Here is a 14,783-nt window from a genome sequence, read left to right as displayed (position 1 = left end):
GTAAGTTCTGAATGAGTCCATGGAATTTTCTCAAATATTCTTTGGCTCTCAGTTTTTTTAAAGGATTTTTAAAATTTGCTGAAAATTTCTGCTAATCAGACTCTAAACAAGAGGAGACTTAGTTAACAGGAAAATAAAGAAAAAAGAATACAAGTTTATTTTCTAAATAACATCATTAAACCAGCTTGGAAATGCCCTCCCACAGCAACAAAACTTATAAAATTTATGTAGTTTCTTTAGATAGATGATCCACATCCCCACGTACTGTGTAGGTTGCTTAACAGAGCAGCAATTAGGCTCCCAGCCTTGGGCATTTTACTCTGTGGTTCACAAATCAGGACTTTCACCTTCTTAAAAGTGTTTTTAAATTACAAAATTTATGTGAAATATCAGGGAGAGAAAGGAAAAGAACCAACTTTTTTTTTTTAAGTTCTTATTTCACACAGGGTACTGTGGGTAGTAATTTCCATATGCTCTCACATGAAGCCTCATGGCAACTATGGATGTTAGGTTCTTTAATTCATTAAAGTCTTAGGATTAATACCTCATGAAACTGTTTTTACACACTTCAGTCTGACTCCAAAACTCTTGGCTAATGTTATTAGACTCATGCTGCTTATGAAAATGCAGAATAAAAAAAGAAAGAAAATGCAGGATGAATGTAGTATTTATATAAGGGCATTATGTGTTTATGTATCTGCCTTGTGCATGCTTTTGTGAGCTCCACCAAGAGTAGAAATCACATCTTAGTCATTTTTATATCTGTCACCAAACATTATCCCCTAAACATAAAAATGCCCATTAAAGATCTATTGACTGAACTAGTGGTATCAAAGGGAAGTGTTAGGTCTGGAATAACTAGAAATATTTTGACATTACTATATGATTATATAATTATAAGCCCTATCAGCTTTCCAAAACCTGGCTTTTCAAAACCCATACTAAATTAAGTATAACTTAATATACTTAATATACCATCTCAGAACTTAGTAGATGCAAAATAAGTGTTAGTCTCTTTATGGTGTGTAATTTACACTTAAAACACATCTTAATCCAGATAAGATACATTTCAAATATTCAATAGCCACATGTGACTAGTGGCTATCTTATTGGAAAGTGTAGTTTTATATTATTTGGTGTATGTTAAATTTTTCATAATAGCATCTTTATTAATAAAATTCAGAAAATAAGAATGTATGTATGATGAATTCCTAGAAATATTTCTGCAAGTTTGGGGGTCTGTAAATTATATAAAATTTAAGTGGGGGAGTATTTTTCAAACATAATTTATATTATGAAGTTTAAATACAATAAACTTAAAATTTAAAAGCAAATAAAAATATAAAGAAACCAATCATGATTACTCCCTTACTTAGCAATATCAGCAATTTTTTACATCTTTATGATACACAAACCCTCAAACACACACAAATATAGTAGTATGTGTTGTCTGTCCTATGTAAGACTGGAGGACATGAGACGGAAAGTGATCTATATCCTGTAAAAAGAAATAGGTCTGGTTTTCATCCCAGTGTTCTCTCTATGCAGACTCACACTTACCAATTATTCTGCTGAACACCTTTCTTAATCAGCCTCCAGAGAAATCAAGATGCTATTTTCCTTGACATTGCCGAAGTTCCTCAGAGGTCAAAGAATGGGGGAGAGGAGGGAAGGAGTACACCAATGAAATGCAAAAGAAAGAGAGATTTGTCTCCAAGGTCTTACTTAGGTAGTAACTGTCACTCTAATTCTTCTTCCCCAGAAGCTGTTGTCCTTGAACTTGTGAAACAACAAACCATACCAGTTGGGTGGCCTGTCTGATATTATACAGATAGCCCACACAATCAAGATTCTAAACCTCTCCAAAAGTGAGGTCAGAAGAGAAAGTCAGATCAAAATTGGGTTGAGAGTGGGTGGTAGTACTCATCAGAGTGACAGGTGAGGTCATCCAAGGTCAGAACTGCTGATAGGGTCTTTAAAATCTCATTTGGGGTCCAGACCACAGAGATAGACTGTTCTCATTACTCTCCCACAATTACTACTTGATCCATGACCCTGACTGTGGGCTATGTGACTTCCCACCAGACAGTGTGAGAAATACCTACACTGGCCAGACCACCACTTTCTGTTCCTTTTTCTCTCATAGAAGCAGCTTGTGTGAATACTTCAAGGGTAGCAAGAATATAAATAGGTTCAAGACCCCTGTGTATGTGTGTGTGTGTGATGGGCAAGATTGAGTGGGGAAAGAGGGTTTGAAACAGTCAATCATAGGGCCCAGGGTGTCGCAACCCCTGACCTTTGTTTGCTTCTCCTCCCGCCATGGGCCTGCAGATTCAGCTGCTGAAGCAGACAAACATGACATATGGGATCCCTCTGTGTGCTGTGCAAAACTCAGCATGACCTCAGCTCCTTCATGGTAGACATGTGGCTCCAGATGGTGAGTACCTGCTTCCTCCCTCAGAAGCCCCAGAAAGCCACAGGTGGGTAGGGAGTTTAGGTGGTGACTGAGCACTTGGGCTCTTCCCTTTCAGGAGATGGTGTTCTGCTTCTCTGTCAATGGAGTGTTCAAGGAAGCTAAATGTGCATAGAGCCCTCTCCCCTGATGCCCTACTTCTCCCTTCCCCTCTGCCTGGGCCCCCTCTGAGAACCCTCTCAGCATCTCTGATCCCTTCCCTTTTCTTTCTACTCCCTCTATGTTTTTCAGTCCCCACTCTACCCCCAAGAATGACCTATGTCATTTTTAAACCATAAATTCAATTAAAATTTAGAAATACTTTCTATAGTTCCAAAAGAAAAAAAATTAAAATGTGAGAAGCAGGGAGAACATATATGCAAATAATATTGCAGACTTTGTACTAATATGCCTATATATAAAGGACTTTGGCTAATCAGGAGTGAGAGAGACAAAGATACCAGCAGTTAATTTAATTAAAAAGAAGAATGATTGTCCAATAAATGTCTGTAGATATGAAAATCCAGAGATGTCTCAATGAGTGAAAAATCCAATGTATATTATTTTTAAATTTTGCAATCACATGAATCACTGAATATATACATATATATTTATGTGTGTATATATAAGACTTAACAAATATTTTAAGATAGGTAAACACCTATTTTACACATCTAGAAAATGTGCACCAATCTATTTACAGTGAGTATCTTTGGGTCATGGTGAGGAGATCGCAGAGATGAAAGATGCAGGATGATTTTATTTTCTAAGTACATATTTAATATTGTTTAATATTTTATAAGTAGGCAAATTTATTGAGAAACACTTAAAAATACAGCTTGACAGTTTCTGTATGTGTATATGTTTCTGTCCTAATGCTTCCCTCACCCCAAATGTCTACATTATTAAGTGCTTATTTCTCTTCAGCTCACTCAGAAGTTGGATGTCCTCTTTCAGGGCATAGAAACCCAGGAAGAGACTGCTGCAAGGAGGGTGAAAAATATCAGAAAATTCTGGCTGGTGCACTAGAGTCCAGGCCCCTGTCTCTCTTCCCTCCCTTTACAAAGTCTTCTAGTCAGACCTTCAGAGCTACAATCCTGGCCCTGACCGCCAGGGGGAATGTTTCTACATAACTTTTATTCTGCCCCTCCCCCCCCACAAGGAAAAGGCATGTTTTGTTTTGTTTTTAACTCTCATTTCAGTATCCCACCAAACTCTGTTTGCTATTTCCTTTATAAATTACTGGTCAGACTCTAGTATGACCTCTCTGAGATGAACTGGAGTTATTTCCTGCCGTGTGACTATTTTCAGATCTTTAACTTTGCTCTTTCTTAAGTAAATCTGATATATCACACAGACAGCTTATTAAAGCTATGCATGGTGGGATCATGCCCATTCTATAAAGCTCAGTTCCAGTGTCTACATGCCCACATAATGTCTGAATTACTCCAATTTTCTACATTATTTTTAAGCCTTAGCAACTTCAAGGAGGGCAAAGAGTGGCAATTCTACAGATAAGAGTCTCCTTGTGAAATATTGTGAAAATGTCTATGCTACCTAGAGCAATCTACACATTTAATGCAATCCCTATCAAAATACCATGAACTTTTTTCAAAGAAATGAAACAAATAATCCTAAAATTTGTATGGAACCAGAAAAGACCCCGAATAGCCAGAGGAATGTTGAAAAAGAAAAGCAAAACCGGTGGCATCACAATTCCGGACTCTCTATTACAAAGCTGTAATCATCAAGACAGTATGGTACTAACACAAAAACAGACACATAGATCAATGGAACAGAACTGAGAGCCCAGAAATGGACCCTCAACTCTATCATCAACTAATCTTCGACAAAGCAGGAAAGAATGTCCAATGGAAAAAAGACAGTCTCTTCAACAAATGGTGTTGGGAAAATTGGACAGCCACATGCAGAAGAATGAAACTGGACCATTTCCTTACAGCACACACAAAAATAGACTCAAAATGGATGAAAGACCTAAATGGGAGACAGGAATCCATCAAAATCCTAGAGGAGAACACAGGCAGCAACCTCTTCGACTTCAGCCACAGCAACTTCTTCCTAGACACATTGCCAAAGGCAAGGGAAGCAAGGGCAAAGATGAACTATTGGGACTTCATCAAGATAAAAAGCTTTTGCACATCAAACAGTCAACAAAACCAAAAGACAACCAACAGAATGGGAGAAGATATTTGCAAATGACATATCAGATAAAGGGCTAGTATCCAAAATCTATAAAGAACTTATCAAACTCAACACCCAAAGAACAAATAATCCAATCAAGAAATGGGCAGAAGACATGGACAGACATTTCTGCAAAGAAGACATCCAAATGGCCAACAGACACATGAAAAATTGTTTGACATCACTCAGCATCAGGGAAATACAAATCAAAACCTCAATGAGATACCACCTCACACCAGTCAGAATGGCTAAAATTAACAAGTCAGGAAACGACAGATGTTGGCGAGGATGAGGAGAAAGGGGAACCCTCCTACGCTGTTGGTAGGAATGCAAGCTGGTGCAGCCACTCTGGAAAACAGTATGGAGGTTCCTCAAAAAGTTGAAAATAGAGCTACTGTACGACCCAGCAATTGCACTACTGGGTATTTACCCCAAAGATACAAATGTAATGGTATCTGAAGGGGTACGTGCACCCCAATGTTTATAGAAACAATGTCCACAATAGCCAAACTATGGAAAGAGCCAAGATGTCCATCAACAGATGAATGGATAAAGATGTGAGATATATATATATATATATATATATATATATATATATATATATACACACACACACACACACAGAATGGAATATTATGCAGCCATCAAAAAATGAAATCTTGCCATTTGCAATGACGTGGATGGAACTAGAGGGTATTATGCTAAGCGAAATAAGTCAGTCAGAGAAAGACAAGTATCATATGATCTCACTGATATGAAGAATTTGAGAAACAAGACAGAGGAGCATAGGGGAAGGGAGGAAAAAATGAAACAAGACGAAACCAGAGAGGGAGACAAACCATAAGAGAATTAATTTCAGGAAACAAACTGAGGGTTGCTGGAGTGGTGGGGGCTGGGAGGGATGGGGTTGCTGGGTGCTGGACATTGGGGAGGGTATGTGCTATTATGAGCTCTGTGAATTGTGTAAGACTGATGAATCACAGACCCGTACCTCTGAAATAAATAATACATTATATGTTAAAAAAAAAATAAAGAAGATAGTAGGAAGGGAAAAATGAAGGGGGGGAAATAGGAGGGGGAGATGAACCATGAGATACTATGGACTCTGAGAAACAAGCTGGGGGTTTTGGGGGAGGGGGATGGGTAGCCTGGTGATAGGTATTAAGGAGGGCACGTATTGCACAGAGCACTGGGTGTTATACACAAACAATGAATCAAGGAACACTACATCAAAAACTAATGATGTAATGTATGGTGACTAACATAATAAAATAAAATTTAATAAAAAGAGTCTCCTTGTGAGGAATTCACGAAGGAACACAATGTAATGCAGCCCCCACAGAGCCTGGTTACAGCTGAGCCTCAGAGTTCTCTCCCTTTGCAGCTACAATTATCTGTTATCCAGTCCTCTTTACTTAATGCCTCTGTGGAGATCCCTAGGTTGGAAAGAGTTCCCTGAGTGTTAGGCTGGTAGCCAACTCAGGGGGGCAGTAAGAACAGGAAGTTAATCTCCTCTGGCTGCCAGGACTCTCCTATCTATGTCCTTGGGGAAGGAATTTCCTGTAAGAACTCCACCTTACTTGCATGGCCTTGATAAGGATTTAGGGTCTGCTCCTACCATCCTCAAGAGTTGTAATCAGATCTGCCACAAACTCCCAGCTCTAGACCCCACAGATTCTCTTCACAAATACCCTTTGAGGACAGTGGTGACAGGTCACTGCCTTCAGGTCACCCCATAGGTGAGTTGGTCAACATGAGGCATTGTTCTCAGATCCTCATAGAGCTGGAAGGATTCTAGCCTCCTCCCCCACCTTAAGCCACAGACACCCAGCCAAGCCCTCTTTAGATGGCCTGGCAGGGGAGTAGCAAGGGCCCAGGCTATTTTTTACTCTTTTGAAGAAATGGGCTGAAGCAAAACTCAAAAACACAATACCCGGAATTAAGAACAATAGTGCTCATCAAAATGACAGAGTTGGCTGGTGACAGATTTGCTTAGCTTTTGTTTGCATTAAAATGTCTACTTATTTAACTTCCATTTCCCAAAAGGTAAGTGTTTTATAGACACAGAATTCTAAGTATACAGTTATTTTACTTCAACACTATGAAGATAGAATTTTGCTTTCTTTAAGCTCTCATTATTTCTGATTAAACATTATATGTCAGTCTTAATTTTGCTCATTTTAAGATAATCTGTTGTTTTTCTCTGTCCTGTTTAAATATTTTCTCTCTTTATTTGGGTTTCAACAGCCTTATTGTGATGGACCTGGGTTTGGTTTTCCTCATACCCCACTATGCTTGGCATATATACTTCCTCTTACATCTGTGACTTGATGTCTTATGTTACTTTTCAAAATTTCTTGAACATTGTATCTTGAAATACTATTCTGCATTTTTCTCTTTCCTTTATAGGACTCCAATTAAGCATGTTTGATATATTTACTGCATCCCTTTTAAATTGTTCCATCTCTTTCTATATCATTCATCATTTTGTCTCTCCATACTTCATTCAGGATATTTTCTTCAGACCCTTCATTTATTTCTCTAAATCTCCCTTCAGTGTGTCTCATATGCTGCTAATACCATAATTGTTCTTAATTCCAGGTATTGTGTTTTTGAGTTCTAGAATTTTCAATCATTTTTTTTTTTTTTAAGATTTTATTTATTTATTTGACAGAGAGAGACACAGCGAGAGAGGGAACACAAGCAGGGTGAGAGGGAGAGGGAGAAGCAGGCCTTCCGCGGAGCAGGGAGCCCGATGTGGGGCTCGATCCCAGGATGCCGGGATCATGACCTGAGCCGAAGGCAGACTATTAACGACTGAGCCACCCAGGCGCCCCTCAATCATTTTTATATTTTCAAATTCTTGGCTAAAATTTTCAATTTTTAACATTTTCTTGACAATTATAAGCATGGTTATTTTATTTTTTTAATTTTATTTTATTATGTTACGTTAGTCACCATACTTCATTAGTTTTTGATGTAGTGATCCGTGATTCATTGTTTTCATATAACACCCAGTGCTCCATGCAGTATGTGCCCTCCTTAATACCCATCACCATGATTAAAGTTTATATCTAATAATGCCATTATTTGGATTTCATGTGGATTGTTTTTAATGTCTTTTTTCATTCCTCGATTTTTAATCATATTATCTTATCTCTTTTTTAAACTAGTTATTCTAATTTTTTTTCAGGGAACTATATGTAATACATTGTAGATTTATTTACTTCAGTCTTATAATGAAGTTATCTTTCTTCATGAAAAAGGTTTTTGTTTATTTGTTTGTTTTTCCTGATAAACTGCCAGACAGCAACAAACAACCCCAAATCCCTTTAATCCCACTGGTGGTTGAGATTATTAATCTGGACTTCAGTCCCTTGGGGGACTGATCTAGTTCCAGTTTGCCCTTACTTGCCTGGCATAGATCTTAGAGGTCCCTATCTAAGCCTGAGTGGTTTGCCAGGATCTTCTCCCCTTGGAAGCCCCACTTTCAACATTTATGTACTTAGCCCTATGACTCTGTAGAAAATCTGTCACAAACTTGCCAGCATTTAAGCATTTTACATGTCTCCTTAGGAATCATCAATTGCTGCTAAAAGAAAAGTAGCCCCAAACATTGGGATTGCCTTCTGGAGTTTCTTTTTCCCTCTGATCTTTGCTCTGTAACATCTTATGACATTGCTAGCTCTTTGATGCCTTCAAATATTTTATTTTAAATGATTTTTCACACTTTTCTAGTTGTTCTTAGTTGGAAGTTTGGTCCAAGTTAGCTCATCTGTCAGTACTGGAAGGAAAACTTTAAATTTATTTCTTTTTCATGCTTAGTTTGGCATAGTCCTTATTATAATTGCTATCTTCTGCACTGTGCTTTCTCTAATGTCTAGAAGATAAGGTAACAAGAACAGGAAAACACATGTAATATGCTCTTCATTAAGTTTTCCAGATGGGTGTGTCTGGCCAGCACAGAGTACCTCAGACATTTTTCTTGTTTTATTGTATTACAAGTGCACATCATCATCTTATCCTCCCATTTTTGACTATTTGCTCCTTCTTCTGAGGCCCTCAGGTCAGTTCCAGCCTTCAGACACTCTCATATTTCAACTATTCCACTGACAATAGATTCTGGATCCCCACTCCTCTATGTCTTCCTGTTTTATATGAATATATATATTTATTAGACTCAATGCTATTCCAAATATAAATTCAAAAGATAATTGTTTAATCAGCAAGTAAACACTGGTGAGTAAATAAGCTCACTCTTGATTAGCATGCAAATAGGTGTAAGTATATATATATATACACATATATATATATCACTTATAAAAATTTCTTAAAATTGAAAATATTCATGTTTTGACCAAAATAATCAACTTATGAGAATTATTACATGGAAAACTATGAAATATATAGAATGTGTGTATAATCTTTTTCATAATAGCTTATTGTAGCAAAACCTTGGATTTGTTAAAATTTGAAACTGTATTAGTAGGTTAAAGTTTGTGACAATTAAGATTCTAACTGAAATGATAATCTAATGTACAAATTATATGAAAATCAGAAATTATTTCCGCCTTTTTAAAATATAAAAAAGATATGTTTCAGATTAATCCTATTTATTTTTTCCTGAGCTTCCAGCTCAATGAAATTCAACCCTCAGTTCTTGCTCTGGTGAATAAATGACCTTAGCTTTAATTTCTACAATGTCATTAAAGAAAAAACATATTAATTTGCCAAATGATAAAAATCTATTAAATATTTCTGAACATGAAATGACATCAAAAATTTGTTAAATAAAAAGTGCAGGTTACAGATATTTTTACTGCATGATTATATTTTATATATATATATCTATATGTAAATACAGATATATATATTTGCATAAATGCATAATATATCCCATAGCATACAAATATACAGTACCAAATATATTCACATACCCTTCCCCCACATTTGTTTGTTAAAGAAACTGGTTCATTGCATTCCAATGCTGAAACAAGAAATTAAAAGACTTGATCAGATTCAGGTTTGATGCTTTTGACAAGACTTCTTTATAGACAGTGCCTATAACATAGCACATTATGTCTGATTGGTGTTGTGTGTGTGTGTGTGTGTGATATTTACCAGCCATTTATCACCATTGTATAGGTTCCTTACTTAATTATGAGTTTTAAAATGATGATGCTCAAATTCTATCATGCCTTCTTATATTAGCTAGAATACACTTATAAAGAGAAACTCCATCCTCAATAAATTTGCTATCTTTATGTACAGCTTATGTAGAAAAAAAAGAATAAATATTTGATTCTTCCTCTTTATAAATTTTCATAAAACTAAATTGATTTGCTGGGCTTCTGCAAATGTCAACAATAAGGTTTCTTTGTGTTGTTGTTGTTATCATGATGAACTCACCTTTTAACATTTTGATGGGCTTCAAATCCTTTTATAGGATTTTTATAGCAAAAGACTGGTAAGATTTGACTTATATCAAATATCACTCACTTTAAAATATCACTCTGCCTGCTGAGTTAAAAATAGATAGTGAGGGAGCCTGGGTGAAAACAGAGGGGCCAGTTGGAAGGCAATATAATACAGAAGATTGATGTTGGTAACAACCAGGTTGGTAGCAATAAAGGGGTAAGAAGTAGCTAGACTTTGGACATATTTTGAGGGCAAGCCGAGAGAATTTTTTGATAAGTTAGGTGTGGGGTATGAGAGAAAGAGAATACTTAGGCTAACTCCAAGTTTTGGACACTAAGCATATGGAATTTCTGGTTCAAATAATTTAATTTCATTTCCATGTGCCATACAAGGAAAAGATCAAAAGTTGTGAGTAGCAGGACTTTTCTGACAGCAGGTCACACAGTAGAAAGTAACCACTTCCCAAAGGAGTTAATTCAAGGCCTGTTCATAATCAGTGCATCATGGAGTGACCAGGAATGAATAGATCTTTACTTGTAAGCATGCTCTGAGACAATGTGGAGTAATTAATGTACAATGTGCAACACACAAACCTAGAAAACCTTAAATGTTAAAACCCAAAGAAAATCTGGTTTCTAACCATCTAATTGCCTTAATCCTCCCTCCCCCAAAACCACTAGTATTACTACCAACTGGTACATTGTTTCAGCTGAATATAGTAAAAATAAAATACCCTTAGTGTCCCTACCTTTGGGAGAGATAATTGAGACAATCTTACTTCTGTAGATTCCAGAAAAAACTTCCAAATCCTGCCACATGGTGAACTAGATATGTTGGTGGTGGCAAGTGTGGGGGCCAAAAAAGAAAAACTGTAGGAGTGAATGTGTGAAATATTAAAACAAACAAACAAACATGTTTATATGCATACCTGAGGCCATGATATCTGATAAAGGAGACTTTGGACCAAAGAAAATTAGAGACATAGAAGATATTACATAATGGTAGAAGGATAAATTCACCAGCAAGACATAACAATCTTTAATGTATACACATCCAAACAACTGAATCTCAAAGTACATGAAGCAAACACTGATGAGGCTGAAAGGAGAAATGACCATATCCACAATTATTGTTGGGATCTCCACACCTTGTTTTCAGGAAGTAATAGAATTACTAGAGAGAAAATCATCAAGAATATTGAAGAGCTGAATAATATAATCAATACAGTAGCAGAATCTACATGACGTATACCAGAATACTCTACCCAAACAACAGCAGAGTATACATTTTTTCAAGTTCCCATGCAACTTCATTAAGATAGACCATCTCCTGGGCCATCAAACAAACCTCAACAAATGTAAAAGAACTGAAAGTTCTTTTCAGAGTATGTTCTCTGACCATAATGGAATCAATCTATATAACAACAGAAAGTAAACAGAAAAGTATCTAAACACTTGGAAATTGTAGTTGACATCTATCATTCCAGTTCATTGTTCAGATCCTTGTTATAAAAGACCAGAGGTTAGAAATAATTGTCTCCTTAGCTGAAGGACATTTCAGGCTGAACAAAAGAAAGCTCACTCAGGATATTTCGGAATATTGTTGAGAGCAAGGCTAGAAGGAGAGGGACAGTTTAGAAGGCTGTTACATCAGTCTCACCTGACATTAAAGCTTGTACTATACTAGAAAAGAAAGTACAGCTTGCTGATGTTAATGAAGTCAATTTGGTAGTTTATTGGATTTAGGAGGTGAGAGAGAGGTTGCCTACCAGGTTGTGGTGAAATTGTTAGATTAGAGAGGCCTGAAAGAAGGCAAGATTCAGATGTCTTCCTAGTGTATAACTCATGAATGTTCATACTTCTATTCTTTATAAATGCCGCACCATTTTCTAAATGGTTCTACATAGTTACCTTCTACTTCAAGATTTCTTCCCTGATTATGCCATCTGTCAAATAAGGCTCCCATATATAGACAGGTAGAGAAGGTTGCTTTCTGGGGTTTGTATGATTGTTCTATATAGGCAGGTTGACACTTTGCTTGCCCTACCATGATGTTAGGCCAAGATGAGGTACATGGTATGAGACCACTGATGTGCCTTCAAACTTGTATGTTTTTTCTTAATTTTAAAATAAATTTGATTTTAAATTTATTTTTTATTTAAAATAAAAATGAAGGTAACTCTCCTTAAAGAAAAATAAAGGCGGGGATTCTCCCCAGGGTAATTTTGGCAAAGGGAGCCTTCATTATGAACATGTGGATATGAGCTTCATCCTTCCCAACTTCAGGAGGATGATGGAAACATGGCAATGAGGGATTCCCAGTAGGACCCTCAAATAAGACAGTAAGTGATCAGGCAGCCTGGTTTGCATGCAGCAGCCCCTGGGACTGCAACTTTTTTGTTCTCCATAGTCTTTTTTTTTCTCTCACTGAAAGTGAAGAGTGATAGAACTGGAATAACAACTGAGCAATCCTAATTCTAGAACTGGCATTATTGAGGTGAGAGTATATAGAAGGTTTTGTAGCATTTCTATATATTTATGGACACTCCCTTCTATCCACTTCCCCACAGCACTCTCTCTACCTTCCAACCCAACAATAGCTGTGTGAAATGGCATAATGAATACCAAGACAGAACATTTCCAGAGAGGGATATGGAGAACACACAGGATGGAAACCCAGGGGGCTGGTTCAGGATCACAGTAAGTATCCTGACAAAAATAGGGAATGTGCAGGAGAGGCAGATCAAGGGGAGTTGTGTTGGTCTCATATAGAGATGGTAGGAACTTTGCTGAGGACAAAGGGCAGGTTCACACAACCAATTCAAAGGGAACAGGTTGACTGAAGGAAGGTCAGAGGAAGTTGACTAAAGGCAAAGGTGGAAACTACTGCCAAGGATATGGAGCAACTCCTCACCAGATGCCACAGTTTGGCTCAAGCTGAGTGTGGAGGTCTATACTCTCCAAATTCCTTGTCAGAGGAACAGGTAGGGTTTTCAACACATAGGATTTCCTGTTACCTTATTAAAGGAAAATCATTTTAAATATCTAAATTTGATTGTTTGGGAGTTAAATATTCAAATAGGGAGAATGGAAAATTAGAAAATCCATGTCTGGCAAAAGAAAAAATTAAAATCATGTCCATAGTCCCTACTTTGGAAGCCTTTTAAAGCTCAGTAGAAGGTTGGAATAGAACACCAGGTTGGGTCTGTTCTACAGTCTTACTGCCCTGTTGTCTCCCTTCTCTCCCATCCCTTCTTTTCATCCTTAGACTCCTTATGGAATAAAGTATAACAAGACATGGCTAATAAATTCAATACAGAGCCATCGCAGTGTCCCCTTCACCATGGTCGATGTAAGACAGGTGGTGAATCTGGATGAGTGGGAACAGGGAAGAGGGAGAGATAGCTCAGCAGGGGCCACTGGCCTCTGACACTATTGCTGTTGCCTTCAATCCCTGTATTTCCATTACTTTAAAGACCAGACCCAGTTCTTTATTCAGGATGCTAGGGCTGCCTCTGCATTGAAGGATATCAACTACAAGATTTGTGATGAGGAAAATCAAAAGGTATGTGTTGAGGATATTACCCATACCTAGCTCCAGTGCAGGAAGACAAGCCAGTCAGTGGCCAGTCATCTTAAAATGAGAGTTCCTAGTGCTTACCCCACCTCTCCTTCTTATAGCTATCTATACATGTCAATCCCTCTGCTGTACCTTACTCTGTACAGAATAAACTGGAGCCAGAAGAAATGGAGCAGCTAAAGATAATGAAGACTCAAGGCCCATTGTGTGCCCACACCCAGACCTACCTCTTCTTTCCCCAGCCCCCAATTTCCCTATCACCATGACAGACTCACAGTGGCTCTCACCATATTTCTCTGCAGCTGACCATGAGTAAACGCTATGATATCTCCCAAAAAGCTCTTGACCTCCATAAACTCTACTTTGACCCAGGTACAACTGATAGTAGCAATTCTGGGGGTCTGCCTGGAAGGGAGACTGAGGGATGGTAATGAGGGAAAGGTTGATGCTGGCCCTGGATCCTTCTCAGCCTTCTGATGCCTCCTCTCACCTTTTTGAAGATGGACCATGATATAGATATAATCCTGAATTGAAGAAACTGCATGGCTGCCACCCTGCAGATCATCAAAAAGAATTTCCCTGCGGTGAGGCCTTATGTCCACTGCTGGTATTATGGTAGGGGGTGGAACACATGGGATAGAGGGAAGATTTGTCTCTGAGGCCATAGATAGTAACTGTCACTCTAACTCCTTCCCCAAAAGCTTTTGTCCTTGAACTTGTGCAACAACAAACTGTACGGGCTGGATGGCCTGTCTGACATTATAGAGATGGCCCCCACAGTCAAGATCCTGAACCTCTCCAAAAATGATGTGGGAAGAGGGAGCCAGATCAAAGTTGGGGTTGACAGTGGGTGGTTGTGCTCATCAGAGTGATGACAAGAGGCAGAAGAAGATACCAGAGCAGGAGGGAGGGCCCAAGTGTCTCTATTCCTAGGACATTTTTCCGGATTCTTTCCCATATTTTTCAGGTGCAGTCAGCCTGGGAGTTAGGCAAGATGAAAGGGCTGAAGCTTGAAGAGCTGTGGCTGAAAGGGAACCCTCTGTGTGGCACCTTCCCAAACCAGCCCACCTATGTAAGGTCTATGGTAACTTCTGTCATGCCTCCTGAGGACATTTGTACCTTGGGAACCTGA

General features: G+C 38.0%; 1 protein-coding gene across 1 annotated transcript; it reads left to right on the top strand.

Annotated features, from left to right (window-relative positions):
- Nucleotides 1-12,968: 12,968 nt before the first annotated feature.
- On the top strand, nucleotides 12,969-14,783 carry LOC118530526 (nuclear RNA export factor 5-like). Its single transcript, XM_078064018.1, is given in 9 exon segments — nucleotides 12,969-13,055; nucleotides 13,340-13,421; nucleotides 13,530-13,636; nucleotides 13,753-13,838; nucleotides 13,959-14,023; nucleotides 14,074-14,078; nucleotides 14,152-14,235; nucleotides 14,353-14,460; nucleotides 14,619-14,783. Coding segments are annotated over 9 exon segments (789 nt in total).

This window comes from Halichoerus grypus, chromosome X (genome assembly GCF_964656455.1).
Source record: "Halichoerus grypus chromosome X, mHalGry1.hap1.1, whole genome shotgun sequence".
Classification (NCBI taxonomy): domain Eukaryota; kingdom Metazoa; phylum Chordata; class Mammalia; order Carnivora; family Phocidae; genus Halichoerus; species Halichoerus grypus.
Note: the sequence above shows the minus strand (reverse complement) of the source record. Positions and strands in the feature narration are given on the sequence as shown.